At 41.2% G+C, this 18,714-nt stretch overlaps 1 protein-coding gene across 1 annotated transcript in view; it reads right to left on the reverse strand.

The window, feature by feature from the left end:
* The window catches only part of LOC122638882 (callose synthase 7-like), a 115,160-nt gene extending 96,743 nt beyond the window's left edge, over positions 1-18,417 (reverse strand). Inside the window, exons 1-4 of the mRNA XM_043831734.1 lie at positions 18,308-18,417; positions 18,149-18,233; positions 17,957-18,067; positions 17,721-17,855 (exon numbers count right to left, since the gene is read on the reverse strand). Of these exons, the coding sequence (XP_043687669.1) occupies positions 17,721-17,855; positions 17,957-18,067; positions 18,149-18,233; positions 18,308-18,354 (378 nt within the window). The 5' untranslated portion in view covers positions 18,355-18,417. The remainder of the gene's footprint in view (positions 1-17,720; positions 17,856-17,956; positions 18,068-18,148; positions 18,234-18,307) is intronic.
* Positions 18,418-18,714: the final 297 nt, after the last annotated feature.

Below are 18,714 nucleotides of genomic sequence, written 5' to 3' on the forward strand. Positions count from 1 at the left end.
AGCTATCTGTGTCGAATTTGCTGGCTGGACAGCATACATAACCTTTCTATCTCTTAAACCTATGGTAAGTACTATTTATATATATTGTATATTGTATTATATTGATCAATTAGAGTTAGTAAGGGAAGAATAGTAATTTACCTCTGTGGGACCTGCATCCCCAGTGGGGAATCCAATTCCCAGTAGTTACCCGTGTTTGGATTGCCCCTGATGTCATATGACATCATTTTTATATTTAAAAGAAGATAATTAAGTACGAAATTCTAATTAGAATCAATTTAGAGAATCAATTTAAGAAACAAATTTTAGTTAATTAGGCAAACATGCCTTAATCTAATTAACTATATAACCAAACTACATTACACTATTCACTATTCTAAAACCATAGAACCGATCAACCTTAAGAAAGTTAGAGAAGAAAGTAGAAGGAAGAAGAAAGGAGAAGAAGAAGAAGAAGGGAAGAGAAGGTTACATACTTGGGGCTTGTCTCTCTACTTGGATTTGGGGAATTGGACTGCAATTGGGCACTTTGCTGCATATTTCAAAGCTGTTTACAAGCTGATTTCACTGTTGCACTCAGGTAGGCCCTAAATTCAGTTCTTCCCATGTTGCTCTTCTCCAATTTTCAGTCCTAATTAACCCCTAAACCTAATCAGTCATTAAAGCTTAGAAATTCTAGGTTTATTTAACCAATTTCAGTATATAAACCCTGTTTTGAATCAATTAATGGTTCAATTGTGGCTGTGACCTGAAAGCTGCCCCTTAGGAACCCAATCCCTAGCTAAATTGTTCAATTTATGAACCCTAGTTTACAAATTGGGGTTTAATTGTTAAACCCCCAAATTAATATTAGTTTTTGAAATTAAATAATTATAATGGATTGACCCACCTTAGAATAGGCTTGGAACATGAAATTTGGACCTTGCATGTCAAGATCCTGGGGTTACAGACAAAAGCCCCAATTCTGCCTTTTGGACTGGATAGGGCCTGCCGGTCGACCGTAGGGCCTGGGCTCTGAATCCGGTTCAATGTTTTAACCCCAAATCGCCCCCCAATGCTTGGGTTTTGACCTAGGACTATTCCTAATTCTAATTTATGATGTTGTGTTATTTTAGGGTTGTATAAGTCTGTTTCTGTGTGTTTTGTCTGGATTGCTGGAGTTTTGCTGCCCTAGACTAGACTGTCATATCAGGTAAGGAAATTTTGACTTAATTTGCGTGTTTATTGACTTAATTGTATCCTTGTTGTGTATGCCATGTCATGCATTATGAAAATTACTCAGATTCATGTAGTTTTATAGCTTTTGGTTCTTTGCACTAGTTGCATGTGAATTAGGATGCATTGGCATGCTACATTGCATTGATATTTCCTGTGGAACTGTATATATGATGATAATGATGCACTGGTTAACTTACAATTGTTCTATTGATAGATATGCCATCATATTAGACTGCATATGGTTATGATTTACATTACCCAGTACTACGTCCCTTACCAACAAGGGAAAGGTGTTGGATAACCCGTGGTAGGTCCGAAGGGATGATTCCAGAATGCCATTCACTGTCCTATGTTACCGTAGAACACGCAAGTGTGGGAATAAATAGTAGGGTTAGTTACTGGGGGTCCGTTAGCATCAGATGTATAATGCCTGAGCTGCCGGGTCTCCACCGTAGTAGAATGTTTTCGCTCGGGTGACCGACGTTTGGTTATGTGTTTCCGGGACCAAGGCTAGCATTCTATTACAGTAGTACTTATACCTCATGAGACTTAGTATCCATGTTATGAGCATGTTGTTTAGGGACATTCATCATGGACTATTTGTATATGTTTGCATGTTTTTCCTTACTGGGCTCAGTGAAGCTTACCCCCGTGGACGTCCCTATTTTTCAGATGATGCTACTGTTGCTGTTATTGGTGTTTCTGTGGGAGTCTCTTCTGCTCAGGACACTCCTTCAGCTTTTGGAGTTGATACTCCTCTCGTGGTGGAGCACGATGCTTCATGCTCGTGCGTGGACTGCTCTTTCTCTTGAGCTGCCTGCCAGATTAGGCTTCCTCCTCCCTTTTGTTATACACTTGTGTATATAGACCCGTGTAGATATGTCTTTTAGTTTCTATACTGTTGTGTGGAACAACCTTGTAACTCAGTTCTCTTTCATATATATATATATCAGCTTATCACTAGTTTTCCTTTATTACTGCCTTAATTCTATATTTAAATTGTTTCCGTTGCATTTAAATTCAGTATTTGTGAATATGATTGTAAATAGGGTCTGCGCTTCAGCGATCCAGTGGTCCATCGTGGGTTGATTGGATGTCGAGACATCCGGGGCACACTGTTAAATTATAAACCGGGAGGGTGTGACATTTAAAAAATCATCGAAGCATCGGAAGAAGAAATCAAAAGATAAGCTCTACTCCTATTTACAATCAAGTTCAGCCAGGTATGGCGACTCTTAGACTCATTGACCAAGGTGAGTCCAGCTTTAGGGTTAATTAAAAACTTCAACTAAAACAAACTAAATAAAATAAATTTAAATGTAAAATGTAAAGGAAAAGATAAAAACCATGTATATATATATATGTCCGAGTTGTACAAAATGTCAACAACTAGGCTGATTGGGTTACATCAGGTTAGCAGACTGTATACAAGAGGACATAGTCCTTACAAAAAAAGAAACTAAAAAGTAAAGACTAGACTAAAAAGACATGAAAACATCTCCTGATCACTGAGGAGGTGGACCCTGTCCAGAAAAGTGAGATCTCCACTCTGATAGCTGGGTCTCCACTGCACTCACCCTCCCACTCAGCTGTGAAAAGCTCTGGTGCATTGCCCTCTCTAAGCTGTCCAACCGGCTGAAGAGCTGACCCCATGTAGTGCCATCACCAGAGTACTGCGGGGCAGTAGATGAAGAAGAGGCACTCGGATGTCCATGTGGTGCTGTAGGCTGAGGCACTGTAGGATGATCAACAAGCAACTCTGTAGGTGCATCATCATCCTCCTCCTCATATACAGGTATCTCCTCTTCAGCTGCAGGCTGACCCACCTTTGTGCAGTTTGGATGGCCTAGCTCAAGAGAGAAAGGTGGCATCGGAATACGCATCTTCACCAAAGTCACTCTGTTAACATTCAACACCTTCTTGGTTAAATGTTCCTCATCTAGCAGTGGCACACTGAAGCTCCTGAATACCCTGGTAAGGAGTCAAGAATATAGTAGGTTCCCCGACCTCGGGTGATCGTGCAAATATGCCATGGTGCGCATGATCAGGTAGGGCAGGCAGATCTCATATGCGCAATACAAACTGTAGGTAGTGATGATCTGCATAGAAGACAACTCGGTACGATGGCCTGACTTAGGTGCAACACAATGACCGCAAATCCTGGAGAGTACTCGAGCTGATGGGATGAAATCTAGCTCAGATAGTACTCTGTCATAAGCATGGTACAAAATCTCGCGATATTTCGCAGAGATATCGCCTAATTTCGTAAATCTCGTGCGGTCCGAGACGAGATGGCAATCCGAAATGAAAAAATACAATATTTTGTCGATATCTCGTGAGATATCGACGATATATCGTGGACTCACGAGATATCCACGAAATGTTGCACAATCACTTAAAGTGTCACGTGAGCTGGGGCTTTAATACCTTATTTCGCAGGTTTCGATCGATATTTCGACCGAGAGCTGCTTATGCTTAGAAATTTCAGTGTTTTGCCTCTTCTTCCACTCTTTCAAGCTCTCATCCAAGACTCCAACCATTGTTCAAGCACTTTGTTGACGGATTGTCGCCGGTAAACTCATTGGAGGCTCATCTAAGCATATCCTACAAGCCTTTTTTTCACTATTTAAGGTCAATCTCTTTCCTTAAAAATTATTTTTTTGAAAGTACTATGTACTAGAGTTGTTGTATGGTGATGATATTAATATATGTTAGACACTGGAGGCCGATCTACAACCTCACGGTGTCGAAATTTTTTTTCCATATGCATTTTTTTTTTTTTAATTTTCTGGTTTTAAAAATTGATTTTCCTACAACTAAAATAGGAAAAAATTAGGGGTAATATAACTTAGATGGGAATAAATTAAATATATGTTAGACATCAATGGCCGATCTACGGCTTCACGGTGCCGAATTTATTTTTTGAAAGTAATTTCTACATGTTTTGAAATGCATTAGATATATATTATGTTTAATAATTTTCGGTTTTGTTGTGTTAGGTCAATATTTATATTAAAATTATATATAAAAAAAAGTTTTTAATTATGCTAAAAATATAAGGGTTAGGGGAAAAATATTAAATAGCTATACAAGTGTATAGTATTCTAAAAGTGTCAATTGAAGTGCTTCTACATTAAGTTTTTAATTATTTGTTTTACTTACATTGCAGTAAACAAGTATTATTATGGCGGATCGTTAAAGACAACGTGCGAAGGGCAAGCAAAAGGTGGGGGAAAGTAGTCAACAGAGGGGGCAGAGGGAGCAAAGAGAACAGAGAGAACAAGAGAGACCAACCAGTCAGCATAGGGGTGACATTGCATGATTACATGGCACTCCAATTGATGGGGATAAGAGAAAATCCCAATGTAACTATTGTCACATGCAGTTTATGGGAGGTGGGTCCAGTAGACTTAAACAACATCTGACTGGAGGATCTAAAGATGTTGTAGGTTGTCATATGGTCCCTACTCAAGTAGCTAGAGAAATTGGTCACAGTTTGAGGGGTGTTAGAACAATATTTCTTCATTATTTCTTAATGGTTATCCAATGTGGATATATATATAGATAGATAGAAGATGATAGAGGATCCCTAGTTGGTCTATCAAAGATTACAATCAAAGATTACAATCAAGGATTACAATCAATCGGATTACAATCAAACCAAATTCCATATTTGTTTCATATCATATGTGGATATTTAATGGGATTGCAATCTGATTTAATGGGATTGCAATCTGCTAAGTTGGCCATGATTATCACATGTTGATATTGAGAGATTGAGAGAGTTGGGTAGACCAAAAATGAGAGAATCCGATCTTGAGTATCCATTTGAAGAGCGATACTCAAGATCGGTTGATACACCCCCTCAAGTGGAAGGCCGATGACAGCAAATCTTCAACTTGTCTCGTAAGAACTGGAAGCGTGCACCGGATAAAGCTTTAGTCATTATATCTGCGACCTGATTGCTGGTCGAGATGAACTGAACCGTCAATTGCTTATTGGCCACTCGATCACGCACAAAATGAAAGTCGATCTCGACGTGCTTTGTGCGGGCGTGGAAAACCGGGTTGGCCGAAAGATAAGTGGCCCCAATGTTGTGGCACCATAATATCAGTGGGGATCGGACCGGAAAACCAATTTCTTTTAAAAGGGACTCCAACAAAATTAACTCAGCTGCAGCATCGACTAAAGCCTTGTACTCTGATTCGGTTGAGGAACGGGCCACTGTTTTCTATTTCTTTGAGCCCTATGAAACCAAATTTGGGCCTAAAAATATTGCAAAACCACCTGTAGACTTACGATCGGCCCCATCCCCGGCCCAATCAGCATCAGAGAAGGCCTGAAGACGAAAGTCTAGTGTCCTTTGAAGAAGAAGTCCATGGTCTCGAGTTTCTTTGAGATAGCGTAGTATACGCTTCACCATTCCCCAATGTTCTTCAGTAGGAGCATGCATAAATTGGCAAACCCGATTCACTGCAAATGACACATCTGGCCTGGTAAGAGTGACATACTGCAGTGCCCCAACAATAGATCGGTATAAAGTCACATCAGAAAATGGAGCACCCCCTGCATTGGACGGTTTTGATGTTATAGCCATAGGTGTGAGGACCCCTTTACAATCTGCCATTCCAGAGCGAGTAAGAAGATCTCCAATGTATCTGGACTGGCTGAGCAGCAACCCTTGGGAATGAGAAATAGCCTCAATCCCTACAAAGAAATGTAATGGGCCCAGATCTTTTATTGAGAATTCCTGAGTAAGGGATGAAAGGAGGCGGGTTATCTAGGCCGGTTTGTTGCCAATGATCAAGATGTCATCTACATAAATGAGAACATAGGTCAAGACACCACCACGATTGTAAATAAATAGTGATGGGTCGGTTTTGGAAGCACTGAACCCATAAGAAACCAGGAACTGGGTGAGCCGATGGAACCAAGCCCGGGGTGCCTACTTAAGACCATATAAGGACCGATGGAGATGGCACACATGGTCTAGATGGTTCGGATCAATAAAGCCAGGAGGCTGAGTCATGTACACTTCTTCAGTTAGGTGACCATGTAGGAAGGCATTATGCACGTCCAGCTGGCGGATCGACCATTGATGAGCAACCACCAGTGACAAAATGGTGCAGATAGTGGTGGGTTTGACCACCAGACTGAATGCATCGGTGTAGTCAATTCCATGATGTTGGTGGAACCCCTTAGCCACCAAGCGGGCTTTGTAACGTTCCAGGGTACCATCAGCCTTGCGCTTGATGCGATATACCCATTTACAGCCCACAAGGTTCATTGACGGGCGACGGGGAACCAGTGTCCATGTGCCATTGCGCACCAAGGCATTGAATTCATCAGTCATGGCCGTTCTCCATTCTGGAACTTTGTTAGCTTGGGTGAAACAGGTAGGTTCGGGGTTAAAGATGGTAGGCGTAGAGGTCAGGGCTTGTGGGTTTTGGGTTCTAGAGCGAAGTTGCATGGGATGAAGTTGTGTGGGTGGAGGCGGTGGTACAGGTGGAGGTGTGGAGGCTGGTGGGGAAGGTGTAAGTTGGGCCATTGGAATTGGGGAAGGTGGTAATGCCACAGGTGAGGGGTCCAAGGACAATGGTGATGGAGAGGGACTTTGAGTCTCATGTGGTAGTGGTGCAGCCATGACACGGTGGGTGGGAAAAACACCAATGGGGGCTATACCCCAAGGAGAGCTAGTGGGTGGTGGGCATGGCGGTGGACCAAGGATGGAGGAAGATGCAAAGGGATAGTTCGATTCATCAAATCGAATGTGGCGAGCAATGTAGAAACGATTACTGGCTCGATCAAGACAGCGATAACCATGATGGGTGGAGCTGTAACCAAGGAAGACACATGGTACGGTCCTATAGTCCATTTTATGTCTATTGTATGGTCGAAGAACAGGGTAGCATAAGCACCTAAAAACACGCAAGAAATTGTAGTCTGGGGCTTTATTATGGACCAATTGGAAAGGAGAAAAATTATTGGTAACCTTGGAGAGCATGCGGTTAATAAGATATACTACGGTTTCAAACGCAAAATGCTAGTATTGCTTAGGGACAGAAGCATGGGCAAGGAGTGACAAACCCGTTTCAACAATATGACGGTGGCGTCTCTCCACCGAGCCCTATTGCTCATGGGTGTGAGGGCAGGAAACCCAGTAGGAGATACCAAGATTTCTAAAAAAATGTGGGAAGAGAACGGTACTCGCCCCCCCAATAGGTTTGGATAGCTTTAAGGGGGTGAGAAAATTGTCGTTCAACCAATAGTTTAAATTGATGGAAGACACCAAAAATTTCAGATTTAGCCTTTAAAGGATAAAACCAGATAAATTTCGAAAAATCATCAACAAAAATGATAAAGTAACGATGTCCATCACAAGAAAGTTCAGGGAAGGGCCCCATACATCACTAAAAATTAATGCAAGGGGAAATGAACTACGAGAACTGGTTTCATGTAATGTGAGACGGCTAGCCTTGCCTATTTGACATGCAGGGCACACAGAACAGAGGCGAGAAGAACGGCAGGGTAGATTATTTTGTCTTATCATGGTACGCAAGATACGCTCGTGAGGATGTCTGAGACGAGAATGCCATCCATCCAAGCTAGTCCTTTCAGCAATACTGGCAGTTAGGGAGGATGTGGAGGAAGAGGGAAGGATGTATAGACCACCCTTACTCGGACCGGAAAGAAGCGTCACCATGGTGACCTGATCCTTAACACAAAAATAGGAAGGATGAAATTCAAAAAAGACCCCATTATCTTGTGCAAAACGTTGTACGGAAAGAAGAGGTTTAATGATGGAGGGAACATGTAGAATGTCAGATAATTGAAATGAAAGAGTCGGAGAAGAGATTTTACCACTACCAACATGAGATATGTGTAAACCCTTACCATTACCCACATGCAAATTGTCTGGACCATTGTAGCTGTAATAGGATGTCATGGAATGAAGATCAGGAGTAACATGATGGGTGGCACCCGTGTCTGGGTACTAAGTTAGGGTCGATGATGGTTAAGGGGAATGGTATGGAAATGGTGGCGGTTGAGCATAGTGGGCTTGGGGAGCATAGGGAGAGGGACCATGGGTTGTTGGGTTGGATGGGTGATAGGGGTAAGGACTTTGAGATCTGTAGAAGCAGTTTTGGGTTTGGTGGTTGGTGCGATTGCAAATGGTGCAAAAGAAACGGCCATACTGAGGGGGGCCACGACCCCCACGACCCCTACCAGATCTACCACGCCCCCCACAACCCTTATAAGAACCACGGCCTGATGATGGAGAGCCGGATTCGGTTGAGGGGGGGGATTGTTGAACGGTATTGGCAGCTAGAGGGGTAGATGTTGGAGCAGCATCAGTAAAGGATAGCTTCTGAAAGGCCCACATACTCTCATGGCTTAAAGGAGGCCATGGAGTTCGGGATAAGATGGAGGTTCGGGCCGATTCAGAATGCCAGAGACTACATCTTGGAGATCCATCACTAAGAGCACGCAGGACGTGCATATTGAATTCAGCATATCTTTGAGTCTGAAAATCCGAGGAGCCAGAATAGCTAGTTATCCTTGAGTCTGAAAATCCTGCCGGGTTCCAGCATATCAGTTTCTTATGCCAAACATGCTGGGTCGAGCATATGCGGAACCTCACCATATCCTAGGCTAGTATATAGGTAAGAATCCCAAACTATGTATATATATATATATATACTATCTTTGTTTAATTACTGTACTAGAGACAGAATTGTAATTTTTACCTAGTGGGACCCACAACCCTTTGTAGATCTAGACTGCTTAGGCGCCAACATACCTGGGCCCACTTCCATTACCTTTAAAATCCTAAGTTACAACTTAAAAACTTGAATTAAGTAATTAAATTACTTTAAAAACAGTTTAGGAAATTACATTTTTAAAAACTGATTCTAATTAACATGTAACAAACAGCCTTTAGTAGACTTCCTATATAAGAAATCCTTAGCTTAGGATTTCATTTCTACACTAAATAGAAATCGATTCCGGCCTTGGGAGCTTAGAAGAAAACTAAGGAAAAGAGAAGGAAAGCTGGGATTACTCTCTTCCAACCTTGAGATTCAATTGGAATTGGAAATTGGGGCTGCCATCATCAAGAACCCTCTCAATTCAGGTAAAGCCTCTAAACCTGAACCTGTTTTTCCCAAATTACTCTCTCTCTTTTCTATAATGGATGAACCCTAGATTAGGTTGTTCAAAACCCTAATTGAAGACCTAATTAACCGATCTATTGTCCTAGGAACAACCTTCAACCCTAAATCCCCAATTTCTCAACCTTTTCTCTATATGTCATGCTGATTTCTTCTTAGAATTAAGACCGGATTCAGCCTAGACCTAATGGTTTAGATGGCTTTTGATAAAATCCCCATTTAAGACTTAGATATAGCTTGGTAGGTTACTAAAATGAGGCTATAATACAAATCCCTTATCTCCTTCTTTCATTTCATCCATTTTCTCAAAAATTTGCAGAATTTATAATTATTAAAATTTTATTTGAAACCCTAATTTGATCCTACACGCAAATGGGTCAAAATCTTCCAAATGTTGTAATCTATCAAAGCCCTAAATTAATTTTGGGAAGGTAGCCCCCTAATTGAATGATTCATGGATTTTGGATCCCAAAATAGTCACTAGTAAGTGAACCGGATTCACATACCTGGGTTATAAAGCTAACTGGATTCAGCCAGTTCTGAATCCGGTTCTACCTTTTCACTTGGTTTAGGTTCTTGGGTACCTTAGGCTTTTACCTAGGACTATATTAGACATAATATTTGTTATATATTGGTTATTTAGGGACTAATAATCATCAAGTGGTGGGGTAATTGGTGTGTATTGGAGCTTCATTTATCTAGGCATAATCTCTAGTATAGGTAAGGGAATTCTGACTTTCTTTGGAATGTTTCTTCTTTAATTTTTATTTATGCTGGCTGCCATGTACATCCATCATCCTAATAGTATATTCATGTAGTTTTTATAGCTTTTGTTTGCATTAGAAGTATGCATGTTATAGGTGTCATCTCATTTTTGCATTTGCATACTTTTATTATGATCTATTGTGATATGTTGAGAAATGATGTTGGACTTCTAAATTACTATCTATCGCTGCCTCATATGACATCATGTTTAAAAATGCATATGCTTAGGCTATCATTAACCCAAATGCTACGACCCTTGCCAACAGGGGTAAGGTGTTGGATAACCTGTGGCAGGTCTGAAGGGTTAATACCAGAATGTCATTCACTATCCCTGATCTGATGAGTACATACCGGAATGGGAACAACAGTAGGGTTATCACTGGGGGTTTGTCGGGGTCTAATGTGTATATTCCGTAACCGGCGGATCCCCACCGTAGTAGAGTGGTATTCTTGGGAAGACCGATGAGTTCATTCCGTGACTGGGAATATCATACCTACTACAGTAGCATTTATACCTCATGAGACCTAGAAATTGATGTTAGTAGCATTCTTAGATATAGATCATGCATCATGGACTATATGTTTGTGTTTGCATGTTTCCCTTGCTGGGCTCAGTAGAGCTCACTGCTAGAGTTGTTAGAATATCTTGTATAGGGGTAGTTCTATCATTGCCTAGTTATAAGACATGACTAAGTTGTATTTTTACTTTCTTGTCTTATTTCCCTTTACCTCCCTAGGGAGGCTTGTGTAATTTGGAAGAGTTAATTAATGAAGCTAATATGTGTGTTGAGAATCATTCAACACACATAATCGATTCTCCCATTCTCTTCTCTTCTTCTTCTTCTTTCCTCTTCTCTCCCTCTTCTTCTTGCTGGAAACCTCTTCTCTTACCAGATTCGACCTACCTTTAAGTTTCAACTTGGTATCAGAGCCAACATCTCTAGTTTGAGAGTCGGCTGAGCTCAATGGTTATCTTCTCCTCTCTTTGGAACCCTATAAATGTAAAGGGGGTTCCATTAGAGGCTGTATATGTGAGATACTATACTTCTTACAGTCTTTGGAGTGATATTCTCCAAGTTAAGTCCATATGGAGAGAGTTTAGGAGCTGCTGAGGGTGATTTGAAGCTATGGAAGACGACTACCGAGTTACCACCAGCCTGTGAAGATTTTTCTTGGTTCTCCTTCTCTTCTCCATCTCTTGGCATGAGACCTATTGGATTTTCATCGCCTAGGGGTGTTGTTTCAGACCCCTAATCTCTTGTTTTTTGAAAGGAATGCTACTTAGCTTCCAGATGTTTTGAAATCTTGGAAGCAAACCTTGTTTTTCCGCTGACCTTGGGACATCTCAGATTCGAGTACTGCTTTGGCAGCCTGGCTGGCCTTGGAATTTGTCCCATTTATGTCGTATGGGAGTGCCTTCTTGAAGCCCTAAGAGCCTGCTCTTGAAGGTGGAGGATAAGAGGACTGCTACTGATTTTTTCCTTCTTGCTATTGTATCGCTGCTCTGTTTTCTTGCCTTCTTTAAAGCTTCTTGTATTGGATGATTGAATGTGATTGAGAATGGAATGCATTGCATCTTGATACACTTATTGGGTGTTATGGACTAAAGGTTCTTGGCTGCTAGAAGAATTTGGTTTGAGCTATGCAATTTTTTGCTCTCTATATGCTTGCTGTTTTTTAGGCTTGGTCTCAGCCTAGTGGTTTGGTTGATTGAGTACCATTTGTGTATTGGTTTGCCTCCTTGTTTGGGTTGAGTATACTCCCCACTTGCGCAAACAACTTATATTGATTGTTGAAGTGTTTGCCCAGATTCTGAGGTCAGTGGACCAATTACAGCCGGCATCCCAAGTAGTGGTTTCCCAACCATGGCTTCCTTTGACGACCCCAACACCCAGATCTCGGTTGTGAAGTTGGACTATACCAACTATTTGAATTGGTCCCGTTCTGTGAAGTTGTCCTTACGCAGTAGGCGAAAGTTGGGGTACATTACTGGGTCTATCGCAGCTCCTGCTACAACCGATACAGGCTATCTGAAGTGGGAGACTGAGAACTCCACTGTTATGACTTGGCTGATATTCTCCATGAAACCTGAGATAGGTCGGAGGTTTACGAGTAAGGAGACTACGAAAGATATTTGGGACAGTGTATCCAGAGTTTTTGATAGAGTTGGAGATTCAACGAAAGTGTATCAAATCCTCCAAAAGATCATTCATATGAAACAAGGTGATAGGAGTATATCTGAGTACTACAACTCTATTATTAGCTTGTGGGAGGAATATGATCACTATAACAATCTCCAGTTGTCCAATTCTGATGATTAGGCAAAGGTCTACAGGAGCCAAGAAAAGGAAAGGATCCTTATTTTGCTTGGTGGTCTTAACCCTGAATATGAGCCTCTTCGCCTGCAAATCTTAGGGAGAACTCCCTTTCCATCTCTGGATGACGTGTGCAGCTATTTGCAAAGTGAGGAAACTAGGAGGACCACTATGGTTATTGCACCATCAAAAGAGAAGTCTGCTCTTGTTTCTAGTTCCCATAAAGACTGGAAAAGTGGGGGGAAAGGCCAAGGGCCACCTTGTGGTGATCACCGTGAGAGATACAAATGTGATCATTGTGGCAAGCTTAGACACACCAAAGACCGGTGTTGGGATCTTCATGGACAGCCCCCTGGTGTGCGTGGTGGTTCATCTAGTGCTCGTGGAGGCAAGCGAGGGGGAGCTAGGGTTCACTCTGTGACGTCTGAGTCTGAGCCACCTGGACCCCAGCCGGCTCCTGATTCCCTCTCACAGGATGATATTGCAGCCCTCCGTCGGTTGATGTCTCACCTTGGAGGGTCAGCTACTGGTTCTACCTCTGGAGGGTCTACTACTTCTGCCGCAGCTCTACAGGTCTCGTCTGCTCCTCCTACTGCACCCACCTGGATTATTGACTCTGGAGCCTCTGATCACATGACTGGTATGTCACAGTACTATGATTCCTACTCCATTTGCTCTGGCCGGGACAAGGTAAGGGTTGCTGATGGTTCCCTTTCTTCTGTCTCTGGTAAGGGTAATGTGCGAGTTACTCCTTCTATTTCTCTTGAGTCTGTCCTTCATGTTCCCGACTTTGCTACTAACCTATTATCAGTGAGTCACCTAACCAAATCCTTACATTGTTGTGTCACTTTCTTTCCTTCTTATTGTGTCTTTCAGGATTTGGAGACAAAGAGGGTTATTGGCAGTGGGACTGAGAAAGGAGGACTCTATCTTCTTGAGCCACGGTTACCTGCTCAATCTACTGCTGCAGCTTATGTTTGTGGTCGGAATGACCGTAGTACTTTGGAGTCTGTTATGCTTTGGCATCAACGTTTGGGTCATCCCTCATATGTTGTTATGAGGAGACAGTTACCCCACTTGTTTACTTCTTTTCCTGCATCTTATGTTTTTCAGTGTGAATCTTGTATTTTCGCTAAACATTGTCGCACATCTTATCCTTATCGTGGTAATAGAGCTACTGCACCTTTTTCCCTTGTTCATACTGATGTTTGGAGGCCTTCTCCTACTACTTCTTTATCTGGATTTTGTTATTTTGTTTCATTTGTGGATGACTATTTTTGGTCTACTTGGACTGTTTTGTTGAAACAAAAGAGTGATGTTTATGATGCTTTTAAGGATTTTTATCAACTTATCAGTACTCAGTTTGGTACTCACATCAAAATTGTTAGATCTGATAAGGGGGGTGAGTACCTGTATGGGGGGCTCCAACAGTTCTTTTCTGATAATGGCATCATCCATCAACTGGCTTGTGTTGACACCCCATAGCAAAATGGGGTGGCTGAACGCAAAAACCACCATTTGCTGGAAATCACCAAGGGTATTCTCTTCGGTATGCAGGTGCCTAAGACCTTCTAGTCTGATGCACTTCTTACTGCTGCCTTTCTTATTAACCGGATGCCAACTCCACTTCTTGGCTCTGAATCCCCCCTAGCTCTTCTTTCTCCTCAATCCTCAGTTTTTCCGTTGTCTCCACGAGTCTTTGGTTATGTTTGTTACGTACATATCAACAAATCAGCCCGTACCAAGCTTGATCCCAAAGCTCTCAAGTGCATCTTCTTGGGCTACTCTAATTCCATCAAAGGGTATAAGTGCTACCATCCTCCTTCCCGAAGGCGACTTCTCTCCAAAGATGTCACCTTCTTTGAGTCTAATCCTTTTTTTCTTCTTCCCCTCGCCATTCTATTCAGGGGGAGAGTACTAGCAGTGAACAGAATGCTAATGTCATTCCCTTCCTATCTCCCTTGCCTACCCCCACTTCCGCATTCCTATTTGACATTGGAAAGTACAAAGAAGTGGATGTTGTTGATGATGGTGTTGTTGATATTGATGCTAGTAGTGGTGGTGATGCTAGCAGGGAAACAAAATACAAGGGTATAAGATTCAAAGAAGATGGTGTATTCACAAGAGGTGAATCCTTGTTGAATGGAAAAGGGAAGCAACCATGGTATAAGCAACCCTGCCAAAATCCCTCTTTGGATCCACATCCTCAGTCTCATCCTCCTCACTCAGGTAATTCCTCTCCTTCTGAATTAGATCTTCCCATTGCTATGAGAAAGGGGAAGAGAGCCTGTACTAACCCCATAGCCCAGTTTGTTTCCTATGACTCCATTTCTCCTACAGGTATTGCTTTTTCCACTGCTCTTGAGTCTTCTTCCATTCCCAAAAATGTCACAGAGGCCTTATCCAATCCAAAATGGATGCAAGCAATGACTGAGGAAATGGTGGCTCTAGAGAAGAACAATACTTTGACACTTGTTGATCTTCCCAAGGGGAGAACTCCAGTTGGAAGCAGATGGGTTTATACAATCAAGTATAGATCCGATGGTACAGTGGAAAGGTATAAAGCTCGGCTAGTTGCAAAAGGGCATAGTCAGGTGTATGGCATTGACTACCAGGAGACTTTTGCCCCTGTAGCCAAGCATAACTCCATCAAGGTTCTTCTTTTAGTAGCAGCCAATAAAGATTGGCCAATGTACCAATTAGATGTGAAGAATGCATTTCTTCATGGAGATTTAGCAGATATAGTGTACATGCAACCTCCACCTGGTTTTAAGTGTCCCTCAGCTAAAGGAAAAGTGTGTTTGTTGAAGAAAGCTCTCTATGGCCTAAAGCAATCTCCTAAGGCTTGGTTTGAGAGATTTCGACAAGCCATTCTGAAGAATGGGTATTATCAGAGTCAAGCTGACCACACCTTGTTTATCAGGAGAGATAATGGTACAGTTACAGCTTTCATTGTCTATGTTGATGACATTGTGGTGACTGGGAATGATGTTGCTGAGATAAATAGATTAAAGTCTTATCTGGCTAAACAGTTTAAGATCAAAGACCTTGGCCTCTTGAAATACTTCTTGGGTATTAAGGTATCTAGGTCAAGGAAAGGGATCAACATTTTCCACAGGAAATTTGTCTTGGATCTTCTAAAAGAGACAGGGATGATGGGGTGCAAACCAGCCACTTCCCCCATTGATCCGAATCATAAACTTGATGATGAATGTGGTTCTTCTCTTATAGATGCAAGCAAGTACCAAAGGTTAGCTGGGAAACTAATCTATCTCTCTATGACTCGACCAGGCATCTCTTATGCAGTTGGAGTGGTGAGTCAGTTCATACATGCTCCCAGGAGTGGACATCTGGATGCAGTGTATCGCATCATTAGATACTTGAAATTTTGTCCAGGAAAAGGTCTTCTATTTGCCAGGCATGACCATTTGCGAGATTGAAGGCTACACGGATCTTGATTGGGCTGGTTCGATCTCTACGGCAGGAGATCTACTTAAGTGCTGTACCTTTGTGGATGGTAATCTAGTTAGCTGGAGGAGCGAAAACAACCAGTTGGTGCTCGATCCGATCTCTGAGGCCGAGTTTAGGGCCATGGCCCATGGAGTATGTGAGCTTATATGGTTGAAAAGGCTTCTTCAAGACTTGAGCTTTGAAACGGAAGGGCCAATGAGACTTTATTGTGACAACAAGGCTGCCATAAGCATTGCCCATAATCCAGTTCAACATGATCGAACCAAGCATATTGAGGTTGATTGTCACTTCGTCAAAGAGAAGCTGGATTTTGGGTGCATTTGTACTCCCTTTGTGAAGACAGGTGATCAAGTAGCAGATATCTTCACCAAGGGTCTCCCTCCTAGTCTATTTAGTACCCTATTGTGCAAGTTGGGAATGTATGACATTTATTCTCCAGCTTGAGGGGGAGTGTTAGAGTTGTTAGAATATCTTGTATAGGAGTAGTTCTATCATTGTTTAGTAATAAGACATGACTAAGTTGTATTTTTACTTTCTTGTCTTATTTCCCTTTACCTCCCTAGGGAGGCTTGTGTAATTTGGAAGAGTTAATTAATGAAGCTAATATGTGTGTTGAGAATCACTCAACACACATAATCGATTCTCCCATTCTCTTCTCTTCTTCTTCTTCTCTTCTCTTCTTCTTCTTCTTTCCTCTTCTCTCCCTCTTCTTCTTGCTGTAAACCGCTTCTCTTACCAGATTCGACCTACCTTTAAGTTTCAACTCTCACCCCTATGGTACCTCTTCTCTTTCAGATAGTGCTGCTGGTTTTGAGAAACCAGATGATGTTGATATTACTGCTTCTGACTTCCACACCGAGGGAGACCGTGCGGTGTAGAAGTTTGAAGTTCATGAAGCCTTCTGTGGATGCGATGCATGCGCGTTCACTTGATCTGGCCTAATGGAGCAGGCTAATCTTTTTGTGTTTATAAACTTTTTGTGAAATATAATATGTAGTTACTGTTCTACTTTTGTACTTGTGGTGCCTTTTGAGAACTATACATTATATCACAGATTTCACTTAATATAAATATTCAGTTATCATCTAACTCATTTATTATTATTGTTATTGTAATTGTTTATTCTCTTCCGCTGCAATGATTTACTATGTTTATGAACTGTGATTTGGAGTACTGCACTAATTGATACTGGGGGATCGATTGAATGCCAGTTGGCATTCGATCACACCTTGCCCTTACTAACCGGGCCGGGGTGTAACATTTTATCTTTACAGAATTTTTCTAAAATCTAAATTATTTTGTACTCTTCTTAATTTCTGAAGAAAACTTTATCAATTCTATGACTTGAATCCGAATTTATATACTATCCCGTTCTTTTCCCAATCCTATTTTATTTTGTCAACCATTTGTTTTGTTCTTTATCAATGCCCCCTTCATAGAATCCCTTCAAACAGTCACCAAAAAGAGATGACAGTATTTGTCTCCCTCAAAAGAAATTGATATAATGGCTTTGTCCACCAAAACAAGATTCTTTTTTGTTTTTTTTTTTCCTGTGGAGGGGGTGGGGAGAGAAGGGGGAAGGGGTACCAGGCATTTTCTTCATCACTTTACATGTGAACCATATGCAAATATAAGCATGGAACAGGACATTTAGGCCTACTGGCATGGGACACTAAGTACTCAATGAAAAGAAATTCACAATTATAGTGTCAAAGAAGAAATCTCCAGAAATAGCGAAACAATAGGATATAAATCAATAGAAACTCAAACTGCAACTTACCTGAAACCCAAAAGCTAGCCAAAGCCAATCAAGCAGATCATGGATGGCTATTTCCACGTCTTCAGGCTCATTAGATGGAGCTCTGGGCTTTGGAAGGTTCTCTACGTTACCTAAAGCACTAATCGAGGCTTTGATCTATATTTCCAGTACTTAAAAGTATTAAGCAGTGTTCAGATGGAACAATAAATTTGCAGCCCAAAAAAAATTTAAGAAAAGATATGCAATACAGATCAAACCTCAGGAAGTTCCATTATTGCAGGCTTAGCACCAGTTGCATACAAGGGAAGAATGTTGTAGTGTACATACTGCTTCTTTTTCATCTCAACTTCTCTAGCATAATAGTTTATCTGCAAATAATTTTATTTTTAAAATGAAAAAATATTTAAAAAATTAAACCATCAACTAATATAAAAAAGAAATAAACTGACCTGTTCATCAACTTTCTCAGGCACCACAGTTCTCACAACATCATATAACACCGAAGCAATCTGATAGATCTTGGCCATCTCCTCCCTATAAATGACTGTCAGTATAAAGACAGAAAAACCAGAAAAAATAGATACTTTACATTGAATATTAAGTCTTACGGTTTTCTCCGATGGTGGCTGTCTCTGATGTTTTGTTCATAGAACATCTGATAGTACTTCTGTATTTCCCTGGGATCATTGTTTGCAAGCTTAGGTTTTGTTTCCACTTCTTCCTGGTGCCAAAATAATCTCAAAAAGTTTTAAAGAATGTAAACACTTACAATTGAAGCTCACATATGATATAAGCAAACGATACAAAAGATTCATAAAGGAAAATTTAAATGTAAGGTACTCCCTCCATTCCTTAAAACTGTCCGCTTTGGGATTTTTTACTGTTACAAAATGATAGTCCACTTCAAGCATTTAATGCAATAATTTGGTTGCTTTTCCATATTACTCTTTGACACCATATCCCAAGTAATTCTACTTCCTATGATGTAAATGAAGGTCAACTTGGAATCCATGTT

This window comes from Telopea speciosissima, chromosome 9 (genome assembly GCF_018873765.1).
Source record: "Telopea speciosissima isolate NSW1024214 ecotype Mountain lineage chromosome 9, Tspe_v1, whole genome shotgun sequence".
Taxonomy (NCBI): domain Eukaryota; kingdom Viridiplantae; phylum Streptophyta; class Magnoliopsida; order Proteales; family Proteaceae; genus Telopea; species Telopea speciosissima.